This window comes from Anopheles marshallii, chromosome X (genome assembly GCF_943734725.1).
Source record: "Anopheles marshallii chromosome X, idAnoMarsDA_429_01, whole genome shotgun sequence".
NCBI lineage: Eukaryota > Metazoa > Arthropoda > Insecta > Diptera > Culicidae > Anopheles > Anopheles marshallii.
This window is the reverse complement of record NC_071325.1, coordinates 13538053-13562198: the sequence shown is the minus strand read 5'-3', so window position 1 is coordinate 13562198 and position 24146 is coordinate 13538053. Positions and strand designations below refer to the sequence as shown.

General features: G+C 42.0%; 1 protein-coding gene across 1 annotated transcript; it reads right to left on the bottom strand.

Moving 5' to 3' along the window:
* Positions 1-1040: 1040 nt before the first annotated feature.
* LOC128714255 (obg-like ATPase 1) lies at positions 1041-16095 on the bottom strand. The gene is made up of 5 exons (XM_053809133.1): positions 15911-16095; positions 14146-14202; positions 5423-5550; positions 5160-5335; positions 1041-1764 (listed from the first exon to the last, which is right to left on the bottom strand). The coding sequence occupies exons 1-5, from the start codon at positions 16093-16095 to the stop codon at positions 1114-1116; spliced, it is 1197 nt and encodes a 398-aa protein (XP_053665108.1). The 3' UTR covers positions 1041-1113.
* Between the last annotated feature and the right edge of the window lie 8051 nt (positions 16096-24146).

The following is a 24146-nucleotide window of genomic DNA, read 5'->3' as shown; positions in this document are numbered from 1 at the left end:
AGTAAGGCTTAAATTACACTTTTTTTACGCAGAGTACATACAGAGGGTAAATGATTATAAATTTCAGTTGCGATAATTTCATTACAAAACCATGCTTAATCGAACACAACTATCAGCTATCAATAAAGGATCACACAGTTCAGTAGGGCAGTTTCTTTTTCTTTTTGCCCTTCTCGCCTGGATGCTCTACAACAAAAAGGGCACCCTTTTATGTAGCAAGGCAACACACGAACGGATTTACTTAGTTGCGTGCAGGACCCGGAGGGTTTCTTTTTTACGGGGGGATCCTTGCCTTCGTATTGTACACCACCACGTAAAGCACACACGAAAGACGAAACGAATTTAGTGTGGTGACTATATTTGTCGATGTTCTAATGCGATCTTTGCTTTAGGTTTCCTACGAATTGGAACCCCGCGTCAACTTGCCTGATTAATTAATTACTGCGATCGAGAAAACAAACTCGTGAATCACACGGCACTTTTGACGTGGGTTTTGGGTGGCGGCCGCTCAGTTTTCTTTCACTTAATGCTTTTGCTTATAGATTGCCCTCTCTGTTATCTTGTGATTTGCTTGCCTGAAAGTGACTTTTTCTATTTGTTCTTTTTTTTTTTACTGTGGCTGGGTAACTGTTCAGCCGTGGCCAAAACATCACAACGATGACAGTTGCTTTTGACAGCTATGTTTGACATCTGTTGGGTGCGCATGATTCAAGCGTACGGTTATCCGTTGGAACGTATACATTGTTTCTTTAGTTGCATTACATTATTTTTCAACCAATTTCATTGAATTTTCCATTAATTGCGCAGTTAAACGAACTCTGTTTAATTAGCTTTGTTTAGTAGAGAACATAACCTACAATGTTTTGCGCTCAAATTTTTATTAAACCGATAAATAAGATATTGTTTCGCGCTATCGTTCATAGCTCCAGTAAATTTTGTTTTCTTTTTTTGCACTTTCGTCTCAACAAAGCTGATCGGTAAGAATCTTCAAAACGGCTGCATAAGTGTGTGCACCGCGATCGCTTAGCTAAGATGGGGCAGAAACATGTGTGCATAGAATATCATATTAATGTAGAGCAGTGCGACGATGATGGTGGTGACAGCCTGGTGATATCACTTTTTCTTCGCATCCTTCAATCCGGCACCGGCATTAAACTTGAAGAAGATGATATCGCCATCCTCAACGACGTAGTTACGGCCCTGCTGCCGGTACTTGCCGGCGGCCTTTGCCGCTGCCTCGGTGCCCTCCTCCTTAAAGTCGCCGAAGTGCATCACTTCCGCCATGATGAAACCTTTCTCGAAGTCGGTGTGAATGCGACCCGCCGCCTGCGGTGCCTTTGTACCCTTCTGAATCGTCCACGCCTTCACCTCGTCCGGGCCGGCGGTGAAGAAGTATTCGAGCTGCAGCGCCTTGTAGCCGGTGGTGATAATTTTGTCCAGCACCGAGACACATTTGTGCTCCTCCTCGTACGCTTTGCGGTCGGCGTCCGTTTCCAACTCGGCCAGCTGATGTTCGTACGCACCGGAAAAGGGGATTATCGGTGCACCCGGATCGTTCTTGTCGATCCACTCCTTGATCTTTGGCAGCCACTTGTTCTTCTTGCGTATAAAATCCTTATCTGACAGGTTGACGAGATAGATGCACGGTTTGGATGTCAGGAAGAGGTATTTGTTTAGTACCTCGATGTCATGAGCGCTCCAGTCAGCGAACCGGATGTGTTTCTTTTCGTCAACTAGAACGTCTTTGATTTTCAACAAAGTTTCCTAAAGAAACAGGATGAGCACAAATAATAGAGTCGATATTAGTAAAACAATTAACAGTTTGATAGAATCGTACTTTAACGTAAAGAAGAATAAAGTAATCCAGCGAGGGAACTAGCTGTGATTGAACCAAAACGACGGAAACATGAGAAATCAAAGGAATGATAAATGACTTTTGCTTGGTAGGATAAAGTACGTTCATGAGTCTATTCACTCATAAAAGGTACTTCTTCTCAGAAAATATTGTCCATTCGATAAAGCATAACATACTAAACAAGCGGGTTTTATAGTGGAATGGGTTCTTTATACATCTGACACAATGTTCCCCAACATAAAAGACCGTCGGAATCGCATAACAACTCGTACACGCTTTGTCAACGGCTTGTTAATCAGATAATAGGCAAACCAAACAAGCTAATAGATGAAGCTTGAACGAAAGATTATCCGTCCTATAATGGTTCCAGTTCCAGTTCTTTACTTCCCAAACCTCCTTAGCAGGTGGTCCGGATATTAACAGGGTGCTTTTTCTTTAGTGGCTAGAAATGTGTATGCTTTGGGGTGGGGATCATCCTACCCACCAACAACACGGCGAAGGGAAGATATGGACAACAATCAATACAGTCTGATGAGATGATTAATCGTCTTTCCCATTTCGCTTTTGCGGTTTACTTCCAGCTATTGTGCATGTGCTTTATAACACATCCTACCATGTTTCCTATCGATCACGTGCCATCAAACGACATTCGATTCAAGTTTGAGTGGTTTACTATAGGTTTACCATCTCTTCAGTAAGACAGCACTTGTCCGCCCCATTTGTCCACACGATTTCGGAGAAAACTTTTCCTAAAAGGGGTTCTACGACGAGGAGGTGGAAAATTTCATGGCCTCGTGGCTTTCTTTTACGCTATTGTACGTATTTTTCTTAGGGGTGCGATTGGAATCAATCCTTCCGTCGGATGTTTAGGTCAATTATAGGTACTTTACGAGGTGACAGGCGGTGCTTTTTCGCTTCCCCTGAATGAATCTCTAATCGCTAACACGATTAAATTCAATTGTACGCATCGAACGACGCATAATTAATCATTATTGATGAGAATTATTGTTTGTTTGCCTTTTATGGGAAGCAAGTAACATGATTAATTTTACCCTATGCATATCGAAGTTGTTGGTAGTACAATGTTTTGTAAACTCAGTAAAACACACAATGCGAACCCTAAAGAACGCGTCGAACAAAAAAAACATTCCACATTAGTAAAGGAATTAAGACTAAATACTAATTAATTGGCCCCTTTTAAGGATTTAGTTATGAAAATAATAAGTCAGTAGATTCATTCTAAAATGCATCACTATGTTATTATGTTACTTATTATTCAGCTATGTTTTTCTTGTCGGTAGTTAAACTATTTAAATACATAAACTGCGATCTGATACTGGCCATACAATTGAATTCATTTATGCCGACGGAAAAACACACCTTTAAGAAACAATACAGTGTACCTTTTAAGAACGGTAATAGGTGATTTTTAATTATTTAATCTTTTCCAGTATGATAGTACGGCAAAGAACCGTCAAAATGTAATCATACAATAAATAAATAATCTTTATCAGTAACTGAGTATGTCCGGGATACGGCAAATTGCAAGAAGGAAATGACTTGTACGATTTTTTTCCAATTCAATACAAGCAGTGTCGTAAATACGCAAATGTCGTCATACAAAAAAATAAATAAAATAAACAATAAACTAATAAAATAATCTTTTCTAGTGTTGTTCTAAATGAATCAAGAATTAGCTCACAGAAAATTCTTGAATGAACATCAATGGTTTATAAGTTTATTTACTATCTATGGGTTTATAAGTTTCAACTATCAGAAAATTCTAAAGATTAACCTGCAGGTTGATCTTAATCTTGAATAATCTTGAATTTTCAATAATTCATCATTATCAACAACACTTGCGACTATCAAAAAGGTAATTAATTTCCCATCTTTAATGAATCAATTAATATTAATGATTCTTCGGAGTATCGCACATGTAAAAAAGAAACAATTGCAGTTCGTAACAAACAAATTGGTGAAAGATATAAATTAAAGAGATGATTAATAATAAAAATCTTTGGATCAATAAAAGACATTTCATCTCAAATGGGTCCACCAACAATAACGCAAAAAGCCGCCATACTAAAATTAATAAAAAATCTGATTATAAATAAATAAATATTTTGCAATAAATATTTATAATTTAATAAACAGTCTATTGATAATGACAGAGTCAGAATCATTCATTCCTATTCAATGATTCATTCAGACACAGGAATCTGAATCAAACTCACCCAACAACTAATCTTTTCATTGATCTTTTTCAATACTGTCTCGGGCATACGTTTGTGTTGACCTCTTTCCACAACGAGTCTCTCATCCCGAAAAAAACCCACGAATAATATACACCACCTAGCATGTTTTGTTACCTGGTGGTTTCATTCATGTCGAAATCGATGAAATGATGCATGAATATTTTTCACTGATTGGTAATAGATTTAGATGCTCTTTAACACACCCGTACCATTATTGTTTGATTTCGTGGGTGCGTCAGGAAGACGCTTGTTTGCAGTACCTTTTGCAGCGCGTATAACAAGTGACAGGACGGAGTAAAGTGTGTGAAGATAAATGGTGGAACGAGCCTAAATTTAATTTACTCCCGACCACGGCACTCGTTGGCGTTTTTTTTCTGTTGCTTGGCCGCCGAACCACTCCTAGTGGAACAAATAACACTTATCGGCATAATACGCGACGGGACCATGACACACCGCCTTCTAGATTGTAATGGGGTTATACGCAATCAATTGGGCGGATTGTGGCGGGATGGGTAGCGAGAAGAGCAAGTTTTGGAGGGTGTGAAGCATTAAATTAATCTTTACAGGTGGTCCAATCGTGCACTTTGATCCCCACCCGAGCATAGTGCAGTATAACAAGCGATATTATTGATCGTAACACACAGGTACCGGAGGGATTGGATATCACCACATCACCCCTTCACAACACGCGTTGATAAATCCCAAATATTGCAAGAAGAATGGGGCTCGTGTTCAGCGAAATGATTAATGAATGGTTTCTTAAGGTGAACGAAAGTAATAGAATACAAGGTATCGCTCGTTGCCCTGATGACTTTCTCAGCGGGTGCATATATGCCGGGCACACGTTTCAGTTAACCGACCGAAAGACATTATCTCCCACCTATCTGACAAGACCTACCGCCAAGAGTGATGTATAAACAATACGCAAACAACCATTCGAAATTTGCTGCGTTATTTTGTACATCTCATTCGACCATGGCGGAATAGTAAACGTTCCTCTATTGGGTTTGCTTTCAATAATGTCCCACTGTTGGCCGTCAACTTACATATTCCGGCTTGCTTTTCTTATCACCACCGCGCGTGACCAGCTTCTCCAGCTTGTCAAGGTTAATCATCAGCTTTTCCTCGTCCTTCAAACGCAGCTCCTCGCTAATGATGGATAGATCGCGTACCGGATCCACCTCGCCCTCCACGTGTGTCACGTCCGGATCATCAAACGCACCTGAAATAGCAACATGATCATAGAATAAGATCATAGGAAAAGCGTATTAGGATTATGTTTTAGCAGTTAAGTTCAGTTAACACTTACGGCACAGATGAAAAATGGCATCGCACGCGTTGATGTGCGAGAGGAATGCATTGCCAAGACCTTGTCCCTCGGCAGCACCTTTCACCAGACCGGCAATATCCACCACGTTCAGGTACGCTGGCACCTTACTGGAAGAAGCAAGAATAGAAAGAGAGGGTTCATTCAATTATTACGGAACGAGGCGACATCACGCCCTCTTGTTTCAAGAGAAAGTTTATTAAATGTTCTATATTAGTAATCCATTCAACTGCATCGTATTTGGACATTTGCAAAACGAAACAAACGAAACTATTCAAGCAGGAGACTAACTTGCCAAATCGAGGTTAATAAATTGAAACAATTTTGGAACCTTCTTCAAACCATGTAGTAACAATGCTACTCTTCAGAAGCAACGTTTACTTTAAGCCAGTCCATATCTTTCACTAGGTTAATTAAATCCAGGGCAGGCCCCCGGACGAAGAAAACACTTCGTATCCACATCCTCATTTCCCACAGACCCCAAACGGAAGAACATTTCCTATTCGCTGATCGTGAATGATTTTGAACCTTTTATTCAAAGATTCATGATTCATCCCAGATTTATGATCTCCACCTATGAGTTTGTCGGCAATATTACATTGAAGCTTGCAGGTCTAGGAGATCTTCATGCGTATGTTGATGCAGATTGGGCTGACTATTTAAAATATAATTCAGGATACGCTTTTCATTTGGGATCGCATGTGCTGCTCGAAAACAGAAATGTGTTACATTGTCGTCAACTAAAGCATTTCAGGAGTTATTACGGGTGAAGAAATTATTGAATGAAGTGGACGAAAATATCTTGAAGCCAATTATCATGCACGAAGACAAGCTAAGTTGTATTGCGATGTTACGGGGCAGACGGAGGAAGCCGTAGGACAAAACATGTAGATACAAAGTTTAATTTTGTTAGAGATCTTATTATCAATGGAGTACTCAAAGTTATCTACTGTTGCTCGGAATCGATGATAGCTAGGGTCAAGTTAGAACACTTTCGAATCGAGGTCTTGCTTGAGGAGGAGTGTTGGAAAATCAAGCAAGATATCAAATAGCCTGTAGAACATGTTGTATAAAAAGGGCCACTGTTCATTATAAAATATATTCGTGTGTAAACCATGAAGAAGAAAGGTTTAGTTCTTTCCAACATCTTTGCCTTCGGTGTTCTTCTTTTGTATCTGACAAATTAGTTATCTCACTTTGGCCAACTTTTTTTCGGATAAAAAACAGATTACAGATAAATAGAAGATGGCGATGGAATAACTACATTTGTAGTTAAAGTAGCTTTAGTGCCCTCATTTATACTATTTACCACGCAATGGAAAATTAGAAATTTTGAATGCTAATAAAATATCACTTTTTGGTGGAAAAAATACGGTTAAAATGGCTTGATATACATAGTGGAACAAGCAGCACAATAGCACAGTTAAAATCAACTATTATCAAGCTGGTATGCTAATTTCAAAAACACGCCCATAAAAGCACCTGTCATGTTACCGCACGTTTTAGATGTCGAAAATCGTTCTTTGTTCCCAGAATGATCGAAAAACTGAAGTTCTATGAGACAGCAGACTCCACGGATATATTAAAAAGGCAGTGTTTTTACAACTTTGGACAATGATCTTGGCATGTGCCAGTTGATTTTTAAATGGGTGCCGCAGTTGAGTAGTAGCATTACTAGCAGTAGTAAAATGTTTTCATAAAAAAAATTACGTTATATATGAGTAAATCTTTTTTTTTTTAATAAATATAAAATATGACTACTCTTTAATGTGGTTGTTACCGTTTAGCTCATCGGATCGGCACATTTAAATAGCAGATAATGATGGCGACCGTGGAGAGAAATTTCATCGGTGCTAGAATCCCCATGTCCATCGCTAAATAACCGGTCGGTTATGCATACTGCGTGTGTGTAATTTGCTTAATTTTTCAATCGAAGCTATCTCGATTCATTCTCGGGCCGGCAATCGGGCCCAAGGATTGGGTTTTTTTTTCAATATGCTGCTGATATTGGAGCAAAAAACTGGAAGTGGAAGTGGTTCACTTCCAGCCTCCAAGGTATATACGAGAGAGAGAGAAAGAGAGACATCGAGAGAGAAAGAGTGGGATCATAAAAACGGGAGGGTGGACACTTAAACACAACAATCACCCGTGAACCTGGGTAGACAAAATTAAAGCACTACCAGTCGGGTATGCTAAATCAAAAAGAGGTCACACTGGAAATTGTGGACATTATTTTCTTGGCGTAATGTTCGTTCTGTGCTGGCAGTATAAATATGCATTAGCGTCAACATTTTTGTTTTCTAAAGCATGTGGTTAAATGTATGAAAGATGTATTCTTGCGTATTAAAGTAGCATCACACTTACTTACAGCTGCATTTTAAGCTGAATTGTGAGCACAATGTATCTCGGAGGCTTACTGAGCTTCGTCCCCCCTCCCCACACCCTCTTTCAATGCAAATTTCCACCGGTTACTGATTCGACTTAATTCGGTTCAATCTGCATATCTCACACGTAGTCTTACGCTCGTTAACCCGGCTCCATCATTCCTAGGCGTCCTTAACATTTTACCCTGCTTGGGACGGAGCCTCCATGCAATCCATGAAGGCACAGTGAATTTCTGCGAAAGGTACCTAATTTCGGCTATTATTGGTCCCTGCCTGCTTATGATGGCACCCGCGGAGTGCCCCGTGTCTATACACCTCCCCAGATCCTGGTTACCTGGAGCTCGACCCGACCGATCGATCGAGAGAAAATCGATTTGTCCTTCCCTGGGAACGGTATCCTCCGGGGAGAAGGTTCGGTACTGCTCTGCGGGGTTTTCACAACGGGTTCCGGCGAGGGGGGGGAAGATTGCCGTACGAAGGTAGCAATTATATGGCGGACTCGTTCTAGAAGGTACAGTTTGATATGCTAATGCCGCGATACTGTTCCATCGACTTATGACGCGAAGTTTTAAAGATGTCTGCTTTTGGGTATATGTGTCGTAATAGGCGGACGCGCTATGAATGTCCGAATATGATGAGGTTCCACGTAAGACCTCGCGACTGTTCAGCATCATCAGAATTGGCCGGGGTTTTTTTTCTCGACCGTTGTCCAAAGCATATAATCAGAAATTCTGACAAATTTCGTAAGAACTCCTAGAAAATATCAAACTATTCCCGTCACAAAAGGGCCACGAACAGAAGATTTGAAGATGTAGGACAATATTCGTCTGGTATCTTTCAAGAAACAGGTCTGAAGAACTATTCGCAAAACGAATTGTCACGGTGCGGTTCGTACAATTGCTTTCCTATCATGCAATTAAGATTGTCAACTTCTGAAAGTGTCCTCGTTGTTTGAATTCGGACCACTTCCAGTCCATTGGACTTCCACCGAACACCACTGAGTTGGCCCTCTAGTGGCAAATGCTGGAAACTTTGTTGTCCACCTAATACGAATATTGTCGTCAGGCACTAACCAGTGCACCAGTGTACCAACACCCTTTTCCCGAGGATTCCTCACACCCTTCCTCCCCTTCCTTACATCGCATCCTCAGGCGGCAAACGATAAGAAAGCCACCAAACGGTGGGAATATGAATATGCGTTCGTACGTGTATCTGTGTAGAAAATTTGTGCAATTTTAAGTAATTTTGGGCCAATTTTCTATAATTATGTTCCTCATTCTGCTTGTTTCGGGAATCTGTTACAGTTGCCCACGGTTGTGGCCACATTTGCTTCCATATTTTTCCACCATCTCGCACGCACGGAATTCATTTTTGCACACTTGACGGTCGCCATTATCTTTTGCCTTTTTTTGTTTGTTTCGCCATTGCTGTTGTGGCTGTTTGCGTATGATGTTTTCTGATTTTTTGTTATTGCTGTCTCGTACAAAGTTTGCTAACTTTGCGTGTTTTTATTTAAGGAATTGACGTTTGCACTTCGTCTCCTTGAGATGTGTGTCCGAATCGTACCGGGCTGGGTCGGACACTCATTCGCACATCTTGCAGTTTGCGTTCCGCGGTAAACGTAAACATATTGAAACACAATGATGTGTCTCGATTAGTGTAGCGACTTGTGTTTCGATTTCGAATTCCAAAAATTTCCCTTAGCGAAAGGTCATACGTAAATGTGAGAGCATCGAATGTTGCAGATGAAAAGGAATCAATTCCTTGGCAGCAAAAAAAAAAAATACTCGACAACAACAAAACGAGCATGCACCACAAACGAACACATAAAGTGCGCAACGATGGCAATGATTATAGGGTGTGTAACGGCATAATGACGTCTGGGCATGCATTTCCGTTGCCCTGAACCCTCCCCCACCCCCTCCCCATGGCCAGTACCGCGTACTAACCCCGGGTGTTGCTGGGTTTTGTGCTTACCGGGCTGCGCTTTTCAGAAGCAACCGAAAAATTCTTCCACCGAAATAAAAATCGCTGACAAACCGACCGAACCCCGAACTGTCGAGGGAGAAGCGGAGCCAATGAAGTGGTTGCTTGATCGTTCGACCGAGAAGTTCTTCGCAGCACCGAAGTGCAAGAAATCGGAACCACAATCCTTGGCCCGGGCCAACAAAAATCGACCGGAGTTTTTATTTTCCTCCCCCCCAACAAAAAGCGCAGGTTCTACCAACAACATCAAGTGGCAGCAGGCAGCAAACTCCCGATCCTGGCGTTGAGTGCAAGAAATTCTAAGAAATTTTGCCCTTAACCACCCGGCAGATGATTGCTGGGTGATTTGAATAATATTGTTCCCTTGCGCCCGTTGTTGTTGCGTCTCGTGTGCGCGCGCTCGCGCTCGACTAACACTATGGCTATTTGTGTCGTGCCGTGTGTCGCCGTTTCTCGCCTGCAATTTTCCTCGCCAAAGGACTTGATAAAAAGCGGGGGGAGGTTACCTTCTCTTCGTTCCATCGAAACGCTGTTGCACCGGCTTCTTATTCCGACCGGGGATTCAGCTCTCCTCTTTTTTTTTGGGATCTCCGGAACCGCGTTCGATCTGTTCTTGGCGTATTTGCATAATGACTGACTCGCCGGGTGCTAAGGGTGCTTTGCGTAGCAAATAGCAGTGTGCCCCCAACCGTCACACAGCCCAAGCTGGACAACCTTCTTGGGCTATTAAGGACAAGCTGCTTCCTGCTACGGTTGCAGAGAGAGAAAATGACAAGACAGTAGAGACGTTTGTGGCGAGTTGAAGGTTGATGGCGTAGTGTACGCTCTGCATGTTCAAACAATTGGGGGTCTATATTTTTGCCTCTTTAAAGAAATTCTTTCAACTATCACTTCTTCGAAGACATAATCCGGAGTTCATGAGACACTCCGTTTCAAAGTTACAGCTGTTGTGTCCATAAAACCTAACCTCAACCTTTGCCAATTGTTTATAATACATCGTAATCAACATAATCCAAAACTTCTACGTACAATGACAAGAAATTTGTTGAAGATTATCGGAAGCATATTGATTTTATTCCATCTCCAACCATGCAGACTCTATGATGTCTGCCAATTTGGTTGCCCGTCAGAGGAGTTGCTCAATGGGCCCAGAGTAAAACATTATTTTTTGTAGCCGAAACACATGGAATACATGTTTTCTACAGTCTCCCAATGTGTATTAGTTTCAAACAGATATTATTAACACGTTCCGTACCACGTCACCCGCGAAATGTTCCCAGGGTCCCACGTCACCCGAATGTGGGTGACGTTCTGGTGAACTTTTAATAAAATATTTGATACGGAAACAACCGAAACAAGCACCTTGGTGTACATTAGGATTGAACAACAAAAACGTAAATTTTTAAACTACTATAAATAAGTGTTCTATTTAATAAGTATTTTTAAAATTAAAAAAGTAAATTCTTATAAAAGTAGGTCTTTTAATATAGAGTACAAACGTATAAACACAAACTCTTCTGTCAGGGCTGGGGTAGGAATATGCCCGACCGAAATGAAATCCATATTAGCACCTTTTTGATTAAAATTTTCGAATCAACTTTATCAATCGCACATCTTGATGCACCCCATTTGTGTACCTTGCAGCAGTCATTGCATACCTGCCATTCCTAAAAACCCAAACCAATAGAGAAAAATACTAATAAAAAATAAATACCTGATGCAGTCAGGTGTAACAAGAAATAAAATAAAATTCGGGACACCTCTTCATGCCGAAGGCTACCAGTGGTACACACACCCGTGGGCGCCATTTTTCTTTCCCTCGTACCATTTGTATGGCCCGCGGTCTAACCGGGTAAAGGATTGTGGGGCGCGCGCAGTACAAGGATAGGGCTCCATTTTGGTTGTTGTTTTGTTTTGTGTGTTTCGTCAGTTCTGCTCCCGGTGTTCGCCCGATCGACCGCTGTCGGATAATTTTTCCTACATTTGCACAGCGCATTGCTGGGGCTGGCTTCCTTTTTTTTCCTGCTTCTTCTGATTAATCAAACTCGTTCTCTCGCTCTCTATCTCTCTTTTGTTCTCGTTTGCGCTGTTTCCGCGCTTGTGCCGCTCAGCCTTGGAAAGGATGATGGAGCCTACTCCCTGTCAAAAGGGGGTGAAAGAACGTGAAACGCAACACACCGTTCGCAACCACTACACATTTAAACGATAGGGCACGATTGGCATTGGCACGGAAGCCAGGAGCCTGTTTCGTTGATGGTTGAGCTACCGTTTTGTTGGGCTTTTTTTCGCCTCTTCGCACGATTACACCGCGCACTGGAAGGGGAGCCACAGTAGCAGCATTGTGTTTTTCAGGTGCACAAAGGGCTATCCCAATTGGTCGAAATGGTCGCGTCCAGCGAGACGGGCTGCACAGTATAAATTCGCGTGTCAGTTCATTAGGACTATTTTGCCTTTCGGATTAGTTTTCCTGCTCTTTCATGTTTTGATCGGACGTTTACTTTGTTTTACATTGGCCCGGGCGTGAATAGTTCTCCATTTTATGTTTGCCCGTACATCCACCATTATGATGGCGCTATGTCTATGTCTAAAATTAAAGTAAGCTCCTGAAAATAGAGAATCATTTACATAAAACCACATTTGCACATTTGCTAAATAATCCCACAACAATTGTCGATTAGAATTCGGCGTTTGCCAGGACACCAGCTATCGATCTTTTATCGATCGAACCATTCAAATCATCAAAAAAAAAAAACAATCGTCTGTGCCAAGCTTATGTGCCAGATGCTGTTCGCCAACTGTTTCATGAACAAAAATTCATACTGAACATCAGATGTAAAGGGCACCAACGACAAGTGGAGCCGTGTTTGGAGCAGTATCCAAAAGTGATTGATGAACAGCGAAGTACGCCACGCCTCTTTTCAGGTGCGGCTGCACGTATAAACTGTGGGGAAATTTCGGTAGCAGTAAAAACGATATTGCCAGCGCACGAACAGGATATGATTCGCATTACAGTATACACCTTTATCCTTCACTCGCTCGTGTCTCGTTTTGCTTCGAACTTAACCGTTTAGTATGTATGCGTGCGTGTGCATGGCCGTCAGCCCGATGGCACTACCGCCACAAATAACTATTGTTTATAGTGCCATAAGATATCGTATCGACGTAATATCTGCTTTCACGTACGATAGGGCGCGGTTTTCCCAATCATTGTCCAATTTCCTACTCCTTAATCTGACGTCCTGTTCCCGATGATGCGGTCCACCCGTTGCCCCGTGCGGTGTGTTTCGATACGGTCAGTAGACGTATTTAGTAGAATCACTATAATTGCAAAATCGCATTAAACTACACCGCACATTTGGGCGTTGTATGGTGCTTCCGGCGATCTCTAACCACGGTGTAAAGTAGATAGTCCTTAACGTTTTACGTGCTGCGGAACCGCACACGGTTCCTTGTTGGCCGTGTACTGTTTGCTTGCGTTTGAACTTGGTGTATCTGGTGCTGGCAGAATATTACACGAAGCTGTTGTAGCGGTTTTTATCACTTTTGAGTTGATTGTTGTGATTTGTTGACAAGGCTGAGTTTTTTATACACCTTAATGGCGCACAATTAATGTTTGAACATTTAAACGGTTAGTGCACTCTGCAAGTTCAATTTTGTAGACTGCCTGCTTTATTTTAAACTTCAATAATTTTTTTTAAAAACACTCCATTCGAATAGTTGCAAAACAAAACTTCAAAAGTAATTTGAACTAAACCAAGTGTTTCAAAATTGGCGGAAACCATAACTCACAAAACGGCTCAACACATGCGGTCAAGGTTTTCAATTTCACACAACTATTTCTGTTATCATATGCAGCCGTTTTTCCTTATCTCAAAAAAAAAAATCTCTTCGGTGGAATCTTTCATTTCCATTTGCTGGGTCCGATTTTTTTCCTGACTTTGTGTTTCAACCTGCTCACAAAATCCTTAAATTTAACAGATATTAAGATAAAAATAAAGAGTTTGTTATAGTTTCGATGATGCGACCTCTATTATGTCCTCCGTTGATCAGGTTGCCATCGGAAGGACCCCGAAGCCACTAGAACGCTGAAGAAGCTGCCCTATTTAGTTAACTAAACTACTGTTTGGGCAAAAACTTACTAATCAAGCCAGAATACAGTTATGTGTTTCAGTTTTGTAATACGTATTTTGCTATCTTTAAACAAATATCCCAAAATCTCTTATTTTTCTCAGAGCGTCGGAGTCTACTACCCTTTTAATCATCAGATATTGGGGCACTAAATATTTAACAAATTTTAAAGATAGTCGATTTAGTTTGCAAAAAATATGCACATACCTTGCTGGCTTATGATATTCGCACAGATAATCGTATCTAGCATCGGGCACTGGAACTCTACATTGAGAAAGAAAGATATAAGAAGAAATATTAGACAACAATATAACGAATTCTATTTTCTACACTACTACTGGAAGTAGTACGAAATATGTAATTGAAAGACGATTCAAACTAACGGCAGACGATTTGATTAGGTAATACAAACAATAAACATATCCCATTGTAGTTTCGAACATTCAAGTATTTCAGTTCAGTTATGACATTCAAACTGCTCAACGAAGTAAAATAGTTCAGAGGACACGCTGCAAAAACTCATAACCCGTATGTTTAGATGGTCATGTTGAGCACCATAAAAAATACCCACACAAATCGTAATGGTAATACACATCAATTCTGCAAAAAAAAGATGTTCAATTTCAACAAACAACCGAATGCGAACGGAAACGTGTGGCAGGCGACCAATAATGGAGGAAAACAAATTAATGCACCGTTGAAGGGATGTCCTTTTTTGGATGTTCTTTCCATCCGCGGCGTCATCACACACACACTGGGCTCACAACGGAGCCACAGTCCAATTGTGCATCTCTCCGCCCAACCGTTGCGGCACGATGGTTGCATTTAATTTCGCTTTTATTATTATCTTTTATCACGCTACAAGCCCGAAATGCGAATCGCCGAACGTCCAATGCGTCGGACTATAGTGTAGACGGTAAAAAGGAATGTTCCACGTTCGCGCGTTAGTGGACCATTGAATCCGAAGCAAAATTTATGCGACCAGTCGCGGTTGTACCGATGCTAAAGGGCCCGGTGCTGCTCGAAAGAAACAATTGTATACCACGTACAAAAACACATTACACGAAACGGACCACGAAGAAATTACTATGGCTCAGGTCAGGTGTAGCAGCAGAAGTTCTCAACTGGACAGTGTTGGCAAGTAATTATCCGCGCCCGCGAACTTAGCCTGGCGACGTTTGATGAAATGATAATGGTTTCCTTTGACTCGCACACTACCACCGCGGCGCAAAAGCCCGCGTCCCGCTGTCACTGTTAGAAATGAGTAGCGAGTTGGTATGCGAATTATCGGAAAGCTAGAGGTGTTATCGAGCAACCGTCGAAGGAGAAGACGGGTTTTTTTTTCGTTATCGAAACGCGGCAGTTTGCCGTGCACGGGAGTGCACGGGTGAATAATTGCAGGATTTTTAATTAATTCCACACCAACCCGAGCCGAACACGCACGGAACCGAGTGGCCATAGATACTGGTGGAGCACCGGGTGCCGATTGGATGCGTTCTTGCCTGCCCTTTGCTTAACCCGTCCGCCGCACCTTCATCCCTTCAGTGGTGTGAAGAGTGAGAATGGGTGAGAGTGTAAATATAGGTAAAGGGAACCATCAGGCACCATCCGGGCGTGTTTGAATGGCGTAACTGGGAATGAGATGCCAGGTGAGGTTTGGGGGGATTGGTGCTGCTAGTACGGAATGGGATCAGTCGCCCTTTAATTATCCCATCATCGCTTCCGTCCGGCACCGTCATACGGTTTGCTGACGTTTGCATTAGTTCCATTTCAACGATATTGGAGTCGATCGTTTAATCGCACCCATCGTTACCGGTGTCTCCTTTGGGACAGTTCAACTGCGGATGCTTATTGGCAACTGTTTGCCTTCGTTTGATATGCAAATGAGTGTTACGCTACATTGCTACACATTCCCCATTCCGCTTATCGTGGTCTACCGTACACGTGCGCGCTGCTGGAACCCATTTCGTACCTGCTCTCGTTAGGATCGATCGTGCAGAAAGGGAAATTTTCTGCTGGTGCGGCACTCTTCGTTAGTACGTTGAAGAACGTTGATTTACCCACGTTCGGCACGCCAACGATACCGATGCGAAGGTTCGTTCCGATGCGCCCGATCAAAGGCTTAATTTCTGGTTCGGCTAATTTCTTCGGTGGCATTTTTCCGGCAACTATGAGAACGTTCTAGGTTTAGTGGCTTAAAAGCGCTGAAAAAGAAAGGGAAACAAAAGAAAAGAGACAATATGGAACAGTTCTTCTCGAAGACATAGAAATTTGCATCCTAATAAGATGGTTGGGCAACAGCTGTCTAATGTGCCCGCAGGAAGAAAATCACCGGGAGGTAGCGATTATTTTTATATGACGTACCGGTAAGCAGTACCAAAATAAGTTACCAAAAAGAAAAACGGCTTGACAGACTAGATTCATGTGCTACCCACGCAAATCGCTCCCAGAAGGAAATTATGGTTAACAAGTCTTAAAGTGATACGATTTCTTTGATAACTTTCCCTTTTGGAGAATAGAAAAAAGGGGGTTTCTCGAATTCTCACCGGTAGACAATAACGGCAATCCAAACTAAAGAATTTGCATACGTATGACGATGGCACGCAAGGTACCCTCTGCTGTATTGATTGATTGATGATATTGACCATTGGTGAGACATTTTTCAACTAAGACCGCTTAATCGTTGCGCATTTGTAAACCACCCATTGAAGATAGCGGATTGATTGTCGTTAAATGCTCGGTCGACAGAAATGTATTCATTGTTTTGGTTAGCTTGCCATTCTTCAGTTCCAACCGTCCTAACCTTACTTTCCGTTTCCGGCACAGGTAAACAGCCGGCGTGACGGTGATATTAGCCAGCAACACAACCCAGCATATCAAGCACACCCACGCCGGGCTACATTTGATACGTGTTAGTTAGTGAATTACCTTCTTCAGGTGCACAAATTCTATTGCCAGAGCAGTAAGTTTTGCAATCGAATGAATATCCACGCACAGAAACACGAACCCGCACGGAGGAAAACAAACGTGGAAGGCAAAATTTTGACGTTTGACAGCTGTGCTCACACGCACTCACGGAACGTCAGTGCGAATCGAGCAGCTTTCTCACTGTGTTTAAACATTCGAGCAGCTCCTCTCACTACGCATGCACAATGGGAAAAATTAAATCGATTCTTTTCAAATTTTCATTATTTTTCAAAATTGTACTCTAAATTAATTAAAATGCTACGTTAAAAAAATTAAGCCTTATCGTGTTTTTAACCATAGACCTTAATCCTCAGCTCGGATGTGTGTCTTTGAATTTGATAAATTTGGTCTTCTACCGACATTAAATCAAGTACATACATCGTGCATCTCATAGAGCTCGTCATTGTAGGAGTTCCTCCAGTGTATTTTCTATGTACTCACATACAGGGCCAAAAATCCTTCTGAGCTGCAAGCTGCGCACCTTCTGAGGGATTCGTAACTTTTGGACAATCAATGTCTCAGATGCGTAGGTGAGAATCTGAACTAGACAGTCATAGAAGAAGAAGTGTTTACAAATTCAAATCTTCAGATATATTCATGGTTCTTCAACCTGAAACACCTCCTGAGCCAACTTTAGCCTTGCTCTTTTAAAGTCAAGGCCACAAACACTTCTTGTTGTATCGATTTGGGGTCCCTTTTGCAGCTCACCTTCTAAGTTTTACATATCACGTAGAGAACGTCCAAAACTTTCACCATTGGCCACTGCTGATATATTCTCGCTGCTCGGAACGTTCTTTGCAAAGGCTTCACCGTTTACTTTCTGTGTCGTTTTTAATATGCTACCACTCTATGATTATTAATATAGGACATGTAATTAACAGAGCATTGCGAGAAGCATTGCATACATTAAAAATAAAAATTGTATATAATTATAGCCATTGTGCGCCCGATCATATGCCGATGGGTGCGAGCCTTCCGGAAGGGCGACACGGAAGAAGAAGCGGGGGGGAAAACGGGATATAACTTAGCGACATCGAGTCGATTTGTCACCCAGGACGAAAAAGGACACGCCCTTGGCCCGGCAGACAAATGTGTGGCGCGTACTCTCGACTCTATTGTGCCCAGTAGTGCGACAGCTACTGCGGGATGCTAAATGGAAACACAATGGCAGCACCCTTTCGTGTGTTTTTTTAAATGTTTGTTTCGTTCTCCCTATTGCTCTAGGTGCTGCTGATTGAAAGTTTTTGAAAAAGGAAAACGATCAAGGAAGACACCGATTTTTTTGCTGTTGTTTAGCACAGATGAAACGATAAAATAAATCCATCAAAGGGCTTTCTACAGCAACGGTTTGGGTAGTGGATCGCAATAGCATAAATGCAGTTTTACACATAAAGCGCAATAGGCATCGCACCCTTTTAGAAATACACTTCCGGTTCCTTTGGAATTATTGAGGTGGGTAAAAATGTATTATTGCACACTCACAAACGGGCAAAGGAGTAACTTTGATTGTTATGTCACTACTACACATATTAAACTTTCGTTATGCTCACTGGGATACTTTGAAGAGTAAAATTGAATAGCTACCTCAGCTAGAATTTCAGCTAGAATTAGCCCAGAAGTGACATTTCTAACGAAGAAAGGGATATTTTAATAACGAAAAATACGAACAAATTGTTATTCAATTAAATAAAGAAAGGAACCATAACTTACCGAAACCATTGTATTGGGGTCATCTCCCCAATAAAGTCTTGGACTCGCGCTAGAACCAAGAGTAATAGTTTTTGTGTGTGTATGGTAACTCCCACCACATACTTCAACACGAGTTTGAGAAAGATAAAATTATTTTATAACAATTAAACTCTAACGCATGTTTTAACATCCATGTCAACAAACTAGTCGTTAAATGGTGGCATTCAGGAACACTTTACGATCACTATCCCCAATTACCTACGTTGACAGCATTGAGACTCCTGTAGCCTAGTTCTCTAGTGTACGTTAAAGTGGGTTACGGTCTATCAGCTTTTGGAATTCTTTATTCCATGAATATGACTAGCACCTCAGCACCCTCTTCTATTTTATTCGAGTAGGAACCTCCTATGGCTATCCGCGCTTTGCTCATACTCAGAGGTTCCTCTAAACTCTATGTTTGCTCTTGACGTCAAAGAGTCATACTGGCGTAGCACAACAGTCAGGGACAAGAAAATCTAAAGTGTCTGAGTTTGACCACGTGCTGCATCAATTAATCTTATCTCATATATCTCTCATGTATATCAGTATATCTCAGTTATCTTGCCAATTTGCCTTGAAAACGAAACAATCTTTGGAGATTTCTTGGATGTCTGTTTCTACGCACGCATATGTCTCAAACTTTTATTCGATATCAGTGGTTCTAACTTTTAATAATCTTCATCAGCAAGATTTTAATGACACATACAGTTACACTGACTCTAATTACATGGTACAGGTGTGTAAAAATGACAAATATGGCTCACATTACACAGTTCTTCTACACTTGACCGACGCATCCACGTTTGAATTAGAATAAGCTTCTCGCATCTTTAATGGCTGCTGGCCTAATTTACTATAGGATATTGTCCATTAAATAATTTAGAATTTCTAGTTCTCTGGGAGCTTAGATGCATCTGCATGCACGCAGTAGTGATGAACGTCTAAACTACGTACTCTTTGCTCCCTTCAAATACTCTGGATCAACTCATTAGATAGTTTAAGTATGAAGGCCACAATGTCGTAAAGTATCCATAGTTCAGCCAAGTTCCACTGTAAGATATCAAGTATCACAATGTGCGTTGACTACAACCTTACACAACCCTCATTGTATGATTATATGATCTGCTCTTAAGAAACGATATTGTCAAGCAAATAGTTGGGGATGTTATTGATTTGTACAGCTGAACTTTCCCATCAAAAATTAAAATTTTCGATAGTCTACTCATCACTTAACACTTTCTGTCAACTAATTCAATAAATCAGCAACGAATATACGATATAGTTGCGGTGAATTGAATGAATCTTCATGAAAGGCGAACCATTTAACGAAACCAAACCTCGAGTCTGACGTGTTACAATTAGTCAATCAACGATCACTATCGATAGCAATTGGTGTCTGCCGACAAAGGAAGAACAAAAAATCATTAGCAAAATTGGCTTTCAGAAAAAACGTGCAAAGCTTGAAGTTGTTATTCCCTTTTTTTAGCTGAAATGTGCGCACAAAAAGGATCGCAGGTAGCGCAGGTAGTTGTTTTACCGGGACCAAATCAATCACCGTCAGGCAACATCGCAACGATCTGTCAAATACTACTACTAAAGGAACAATGACAAGCCGGTGACATTGAAATGTGTCCTTTTTTTTGCTAAATATTGGCGATTAACAAGTTGCCTACATGTAGGCGCTAATGTCTCTATATTGTTTTTGTGAACAGAAGGGAGCAGAAAGCAAATTCTCTATTAGCATCCGGTCAAGAACGTTTGGAAATGAATTTAAAATAGTGCTCGAGAGCCGGGTTGTGATTAAACGTAATAAATTAGTTCTTTTAATTGCCGGATTTGAGGAATTGGTACCAGAATTCAATTTCTAACAAGCGCAAAACGAGAACACAAAGGAAAGAAAAAGAAAAAAAAGAGTTACTACGCCAGCTTGGTATGCGTGTTGGTGCGTTTGTGTAGACAGCAAACTTAACTAGGAGCACCCATTCATAGTTCCACAGGATCCGTCAAGCCGTTATAGCTGAGAGTAGCGGCTGCAATGCGTGAAACCATATAATTAAGTGACAGATGCGATAATGTATTTCTGGTTGGCGCACCGTTCCGTACCGTGTCGCTTTATGCTGCGCGTTTCTATTTTTTCTCGCTTTTATTTTGCGCCTCTCTTCACTATGGTCGGAAGTCTATTAATAAAGCACCCAAAAACGCGGGAAGCTTGGGTGCGAATGAATGAAAACAGGCCAGGATGGAAGGCGAAGAAGAAAATAAAAACTATTAATATGAAATGAAAAATGCCGCCCTAAGGGGTACGGCGTTACCAAGCCTCGGGACGGCTGCATCGCACGACGTACGCACAGCCTGCAGCGTCCTGTTGCCCAATCACCCAAAAGGATCAACGCGAGCCGGTGCACCACACACATCCCTACTAGGCGCCTCCTGAACCCTGACCAGAAGGAGACGCGAAGGTCCTGGCAGAGTAATGTCCGTAATAGTATGCAATTGAACAGCAGCCGAATATGGCCGTCACGGAGTGGCAGGGGGGGAGGGGCGGGGTAGAAAAGGGGCAGACAGGAGGGCAAAACGCATATAATAGACCGGTGTAAAGCTGCACTGGTTTAGACCAAAAAAAAACGAAACGAAACGAAACACCCCGAACCGTGAGGATCTTCAAGAAGGGCGCAAATGGGCCGTTTCCGTATCGAAGCATGGGGTGGAGTAGGAGGGCGGATACCGAAGGCGGATCCGGCGCACACACGGGGACCCCAAGGACTAAATTATATTCATGGCCCATGCCGTTCCGTCTGCAACCGGGCGGAAGGTAAAATGAGCCGCCGTGAAGGACGCCGTAGCAAAATTGGTTCACCGGTTTTTATTGTTGAATGAATGTTGCGATACTTATCGATATATTTGTGTGTCAGATTCGCTTTCGATTAAGCGGATGTACGAGGGTGCGCGGGATTGTGTGTGTGTGTGTGTGGGTAGTTGGATGGATTGAGCACCGTGAACCGTGTGTTCCAGCGCCGTTGACAAATTGGTTGAGTGTGCCGCGGAACGACGCCCACGAGACCAAGCGTGGTAGTTAACTATTCGCGATCCGACGCCAACTGTCAGTTGTGTAAAGTCACTAATGAACGAACAAAATTTGTAGGAAAATCATGTCCAATTAGATGGAATGAGAAATTGCGAACTGAACAAATTTATAGCTCAGTAGCTAGCTTAATAGCTATCAATTAGTTCTTAGTTTGTACAGTTGCAACTGATCGGAAACTAAAGGAATCTAAATTTTACATAAAAAAACATCTAAATTGTTTTAGAAATTATTCTGTTATTGTCATAGATTAACAATATTACCATAACAAAATTGTTCATCCTTTGATGTTACGATATTGCATAACTTTAGGCGTAATCTGGCTACTAAGAGGACCTTATCGTTTATTAACTTTTTTGTAACGATTTCTTCAAATTTTATTAACTTTTAGATTGTAAAATTTATCTTCTAAACAAAAAAAAAGAACAAAGGAAAAAGAAGTCTGCTGCAAATGCAACATGGATGTTGTTCTGTGAAAGCAGATATCCTTACCTGCGGAAGTCTCCCGGAAAAAAAGAAAGCCGGAAACGCATGTCAATTGTCTGAATGCTTGACAACTTACCTTATGCGTTTGAAACATTTGCCGAATGCCAAGTAATCTTTTGTCTAAATTTACACAATATCCTTAAAAGTGTTGCCTATGTGGAGTAACGCTCCAGCTCACGGTTTGTCTGATGTTTTTTGGGACATTTGAATAACGCCTCGACACCAGCACAGTCTTCCATCCAAAAGCGCCCTGCGTTATCCGAGATGATGGTTTGTGTTAGCACCTGCTCAGGCGACAAGAACAACACACGCTACGGTTCGCGCCTTGCTACAAATCGAGCTGTCGCGATTCACAGCGCAACCACCACGGAAAAGAGACCTCGTGCAACAAAAGCACATCCGATAAATCATTCAACCCCGAAGGTTTGACCTTTTTTTTTACGGACTGTTGTTCGGTTGGGTCGATCCTTACCGACTTGAGCTCGCCCTCCGTCCAGTGTTTGGCCGTTTGGTCACACCGGCAGTGTAGACCCTTCACCACAAAGCTCCATTTAGTGTCGTGTTCTTGTGCTACGTTCCTTTCATTTCACTTTTTGTGTTTTTGCGATCCCGCTTGAGGATTATTTTAGTTCCGGTCAATTAAAAATTTGTTCAGATCGTTTGAACCAAGCCGGTCGGAATGGGTTCCCCCGCTTCCCGTGGTCCGGTGCGCTTCGTCCCCGGGGCTTCGGGTTACGTTCGCTGGTCGCATCAATAATCGGTCGATATTGGGTTTTCCCTTTTGGGCAGCGTGTGGTCATGTCCGCTGGCGCCAGCGTCCACGGTTCATCTGTCATCGGTCTGGTCCGGGAAAATTGGGTCGTCTTACAGCCCCCGGTACCAGCGGCACCTTCCGCCTAGACTGATTTATCGCTTGAAACATTTAACAACAACAAAAAAGCGATATCTCATCCAGCGAAAGACTACGGCCTTTGGCGGCATTCGTACTAATAAGCCCCTTGTTTTTTTGCAGTTTCGCTGCTTACTAATGTCCGACAAGGATGCCGAACGAGCCTAGACACAAGTGATGTATCAACGGAATACTAAAAGTCCTATTTGGTCTAAGGAATATGCAGCAAGAATTATATCAATAATTTCGGAATCAACGATCAAAAAAACGGTTTAGGATAAACTGCATCAATGGTACGAAAATACCACCAAAACTTATTTATTTTCATTTGGAATAACCATTTGATAGTAAAGGTAACAAACATCTGTATAAAACCATGACAGCTATTGAAGTTCCAGAAGAATTCCAAGAATTTCTCAGGAAAATAGACTCTTCGTCGAGAATTCTTGCATAATACAACACCCGTTCTAAGATCTGCATTATGATAAGATTATAAATTGGTGTTTGTGGACCTTATCTGATGCATGGAACAGTCCCGAACGCTGGTAGACCAAAACCCAATCAATAGTACTCGGTAGATCTCTTGAACGAACTCTGTAAGATAAGGACATAGGTGTTTAATTGTTGGAAGTGTATGGAATACGACTCGTGCCCTAGAAAGTTCCTTGATGCCAATTATTCTTCAGGATGCTCCTATCTCCTATCAGGTAGGCTCCCGATCTTCGGCAGATTTTGCTTCACCTGATCCAACCAAAGAACTCGCTGTCCAACACTTTGTCTAGTGCCGCACTGGAAGACGCGATCTCACACCTTCTTGGCGAGGTATGAACTACAAGCGCTACCGTCAGTATGTCCGGATCGCTGTACTATTCAGCAAGCTCGTGGTTCATCCTTCTCCACCATACTTCATGCACGAACACACCTCCAAAGATGTTCCGATGGATGCGTCGTTGAAATACGCTCAGAGTGTTCCTCCGCTCGGATGGTCCATGACTCGTGTCGATAGAATACCACCGGGCGGTATCAATGTGCGAAATATCTAACATTTCGTGCGCT

What these genes read in the sequence shown, in the direction of transcription:
- LOC128714255 (XM_053809133.1), bottom strand. Translation starts at nt 16,095, where the DNA reads ATGCCACCGAAGAAATTAGCCGAACCAGAAATTAAGCCTTTGATCGGG. An exon ending in GAATATCATAAGCCAGCAAG is followed by an intron (nt 5,551 to 14,145) that starts GTATGTGCATAT and finishes TGCTTCTTCCAG; the next exon opens with TAAGGTGCCAGCGTACCTGA. An exon ending in TGCCATTTTTCATCTGTGCC is followed by an intron (nt 5,336 to 5,422) that starts GTAAGTGTTAAC and finishes TTGCTATTTCAG; the next exon opens with GTGCGTTTGATGATCCGGAC.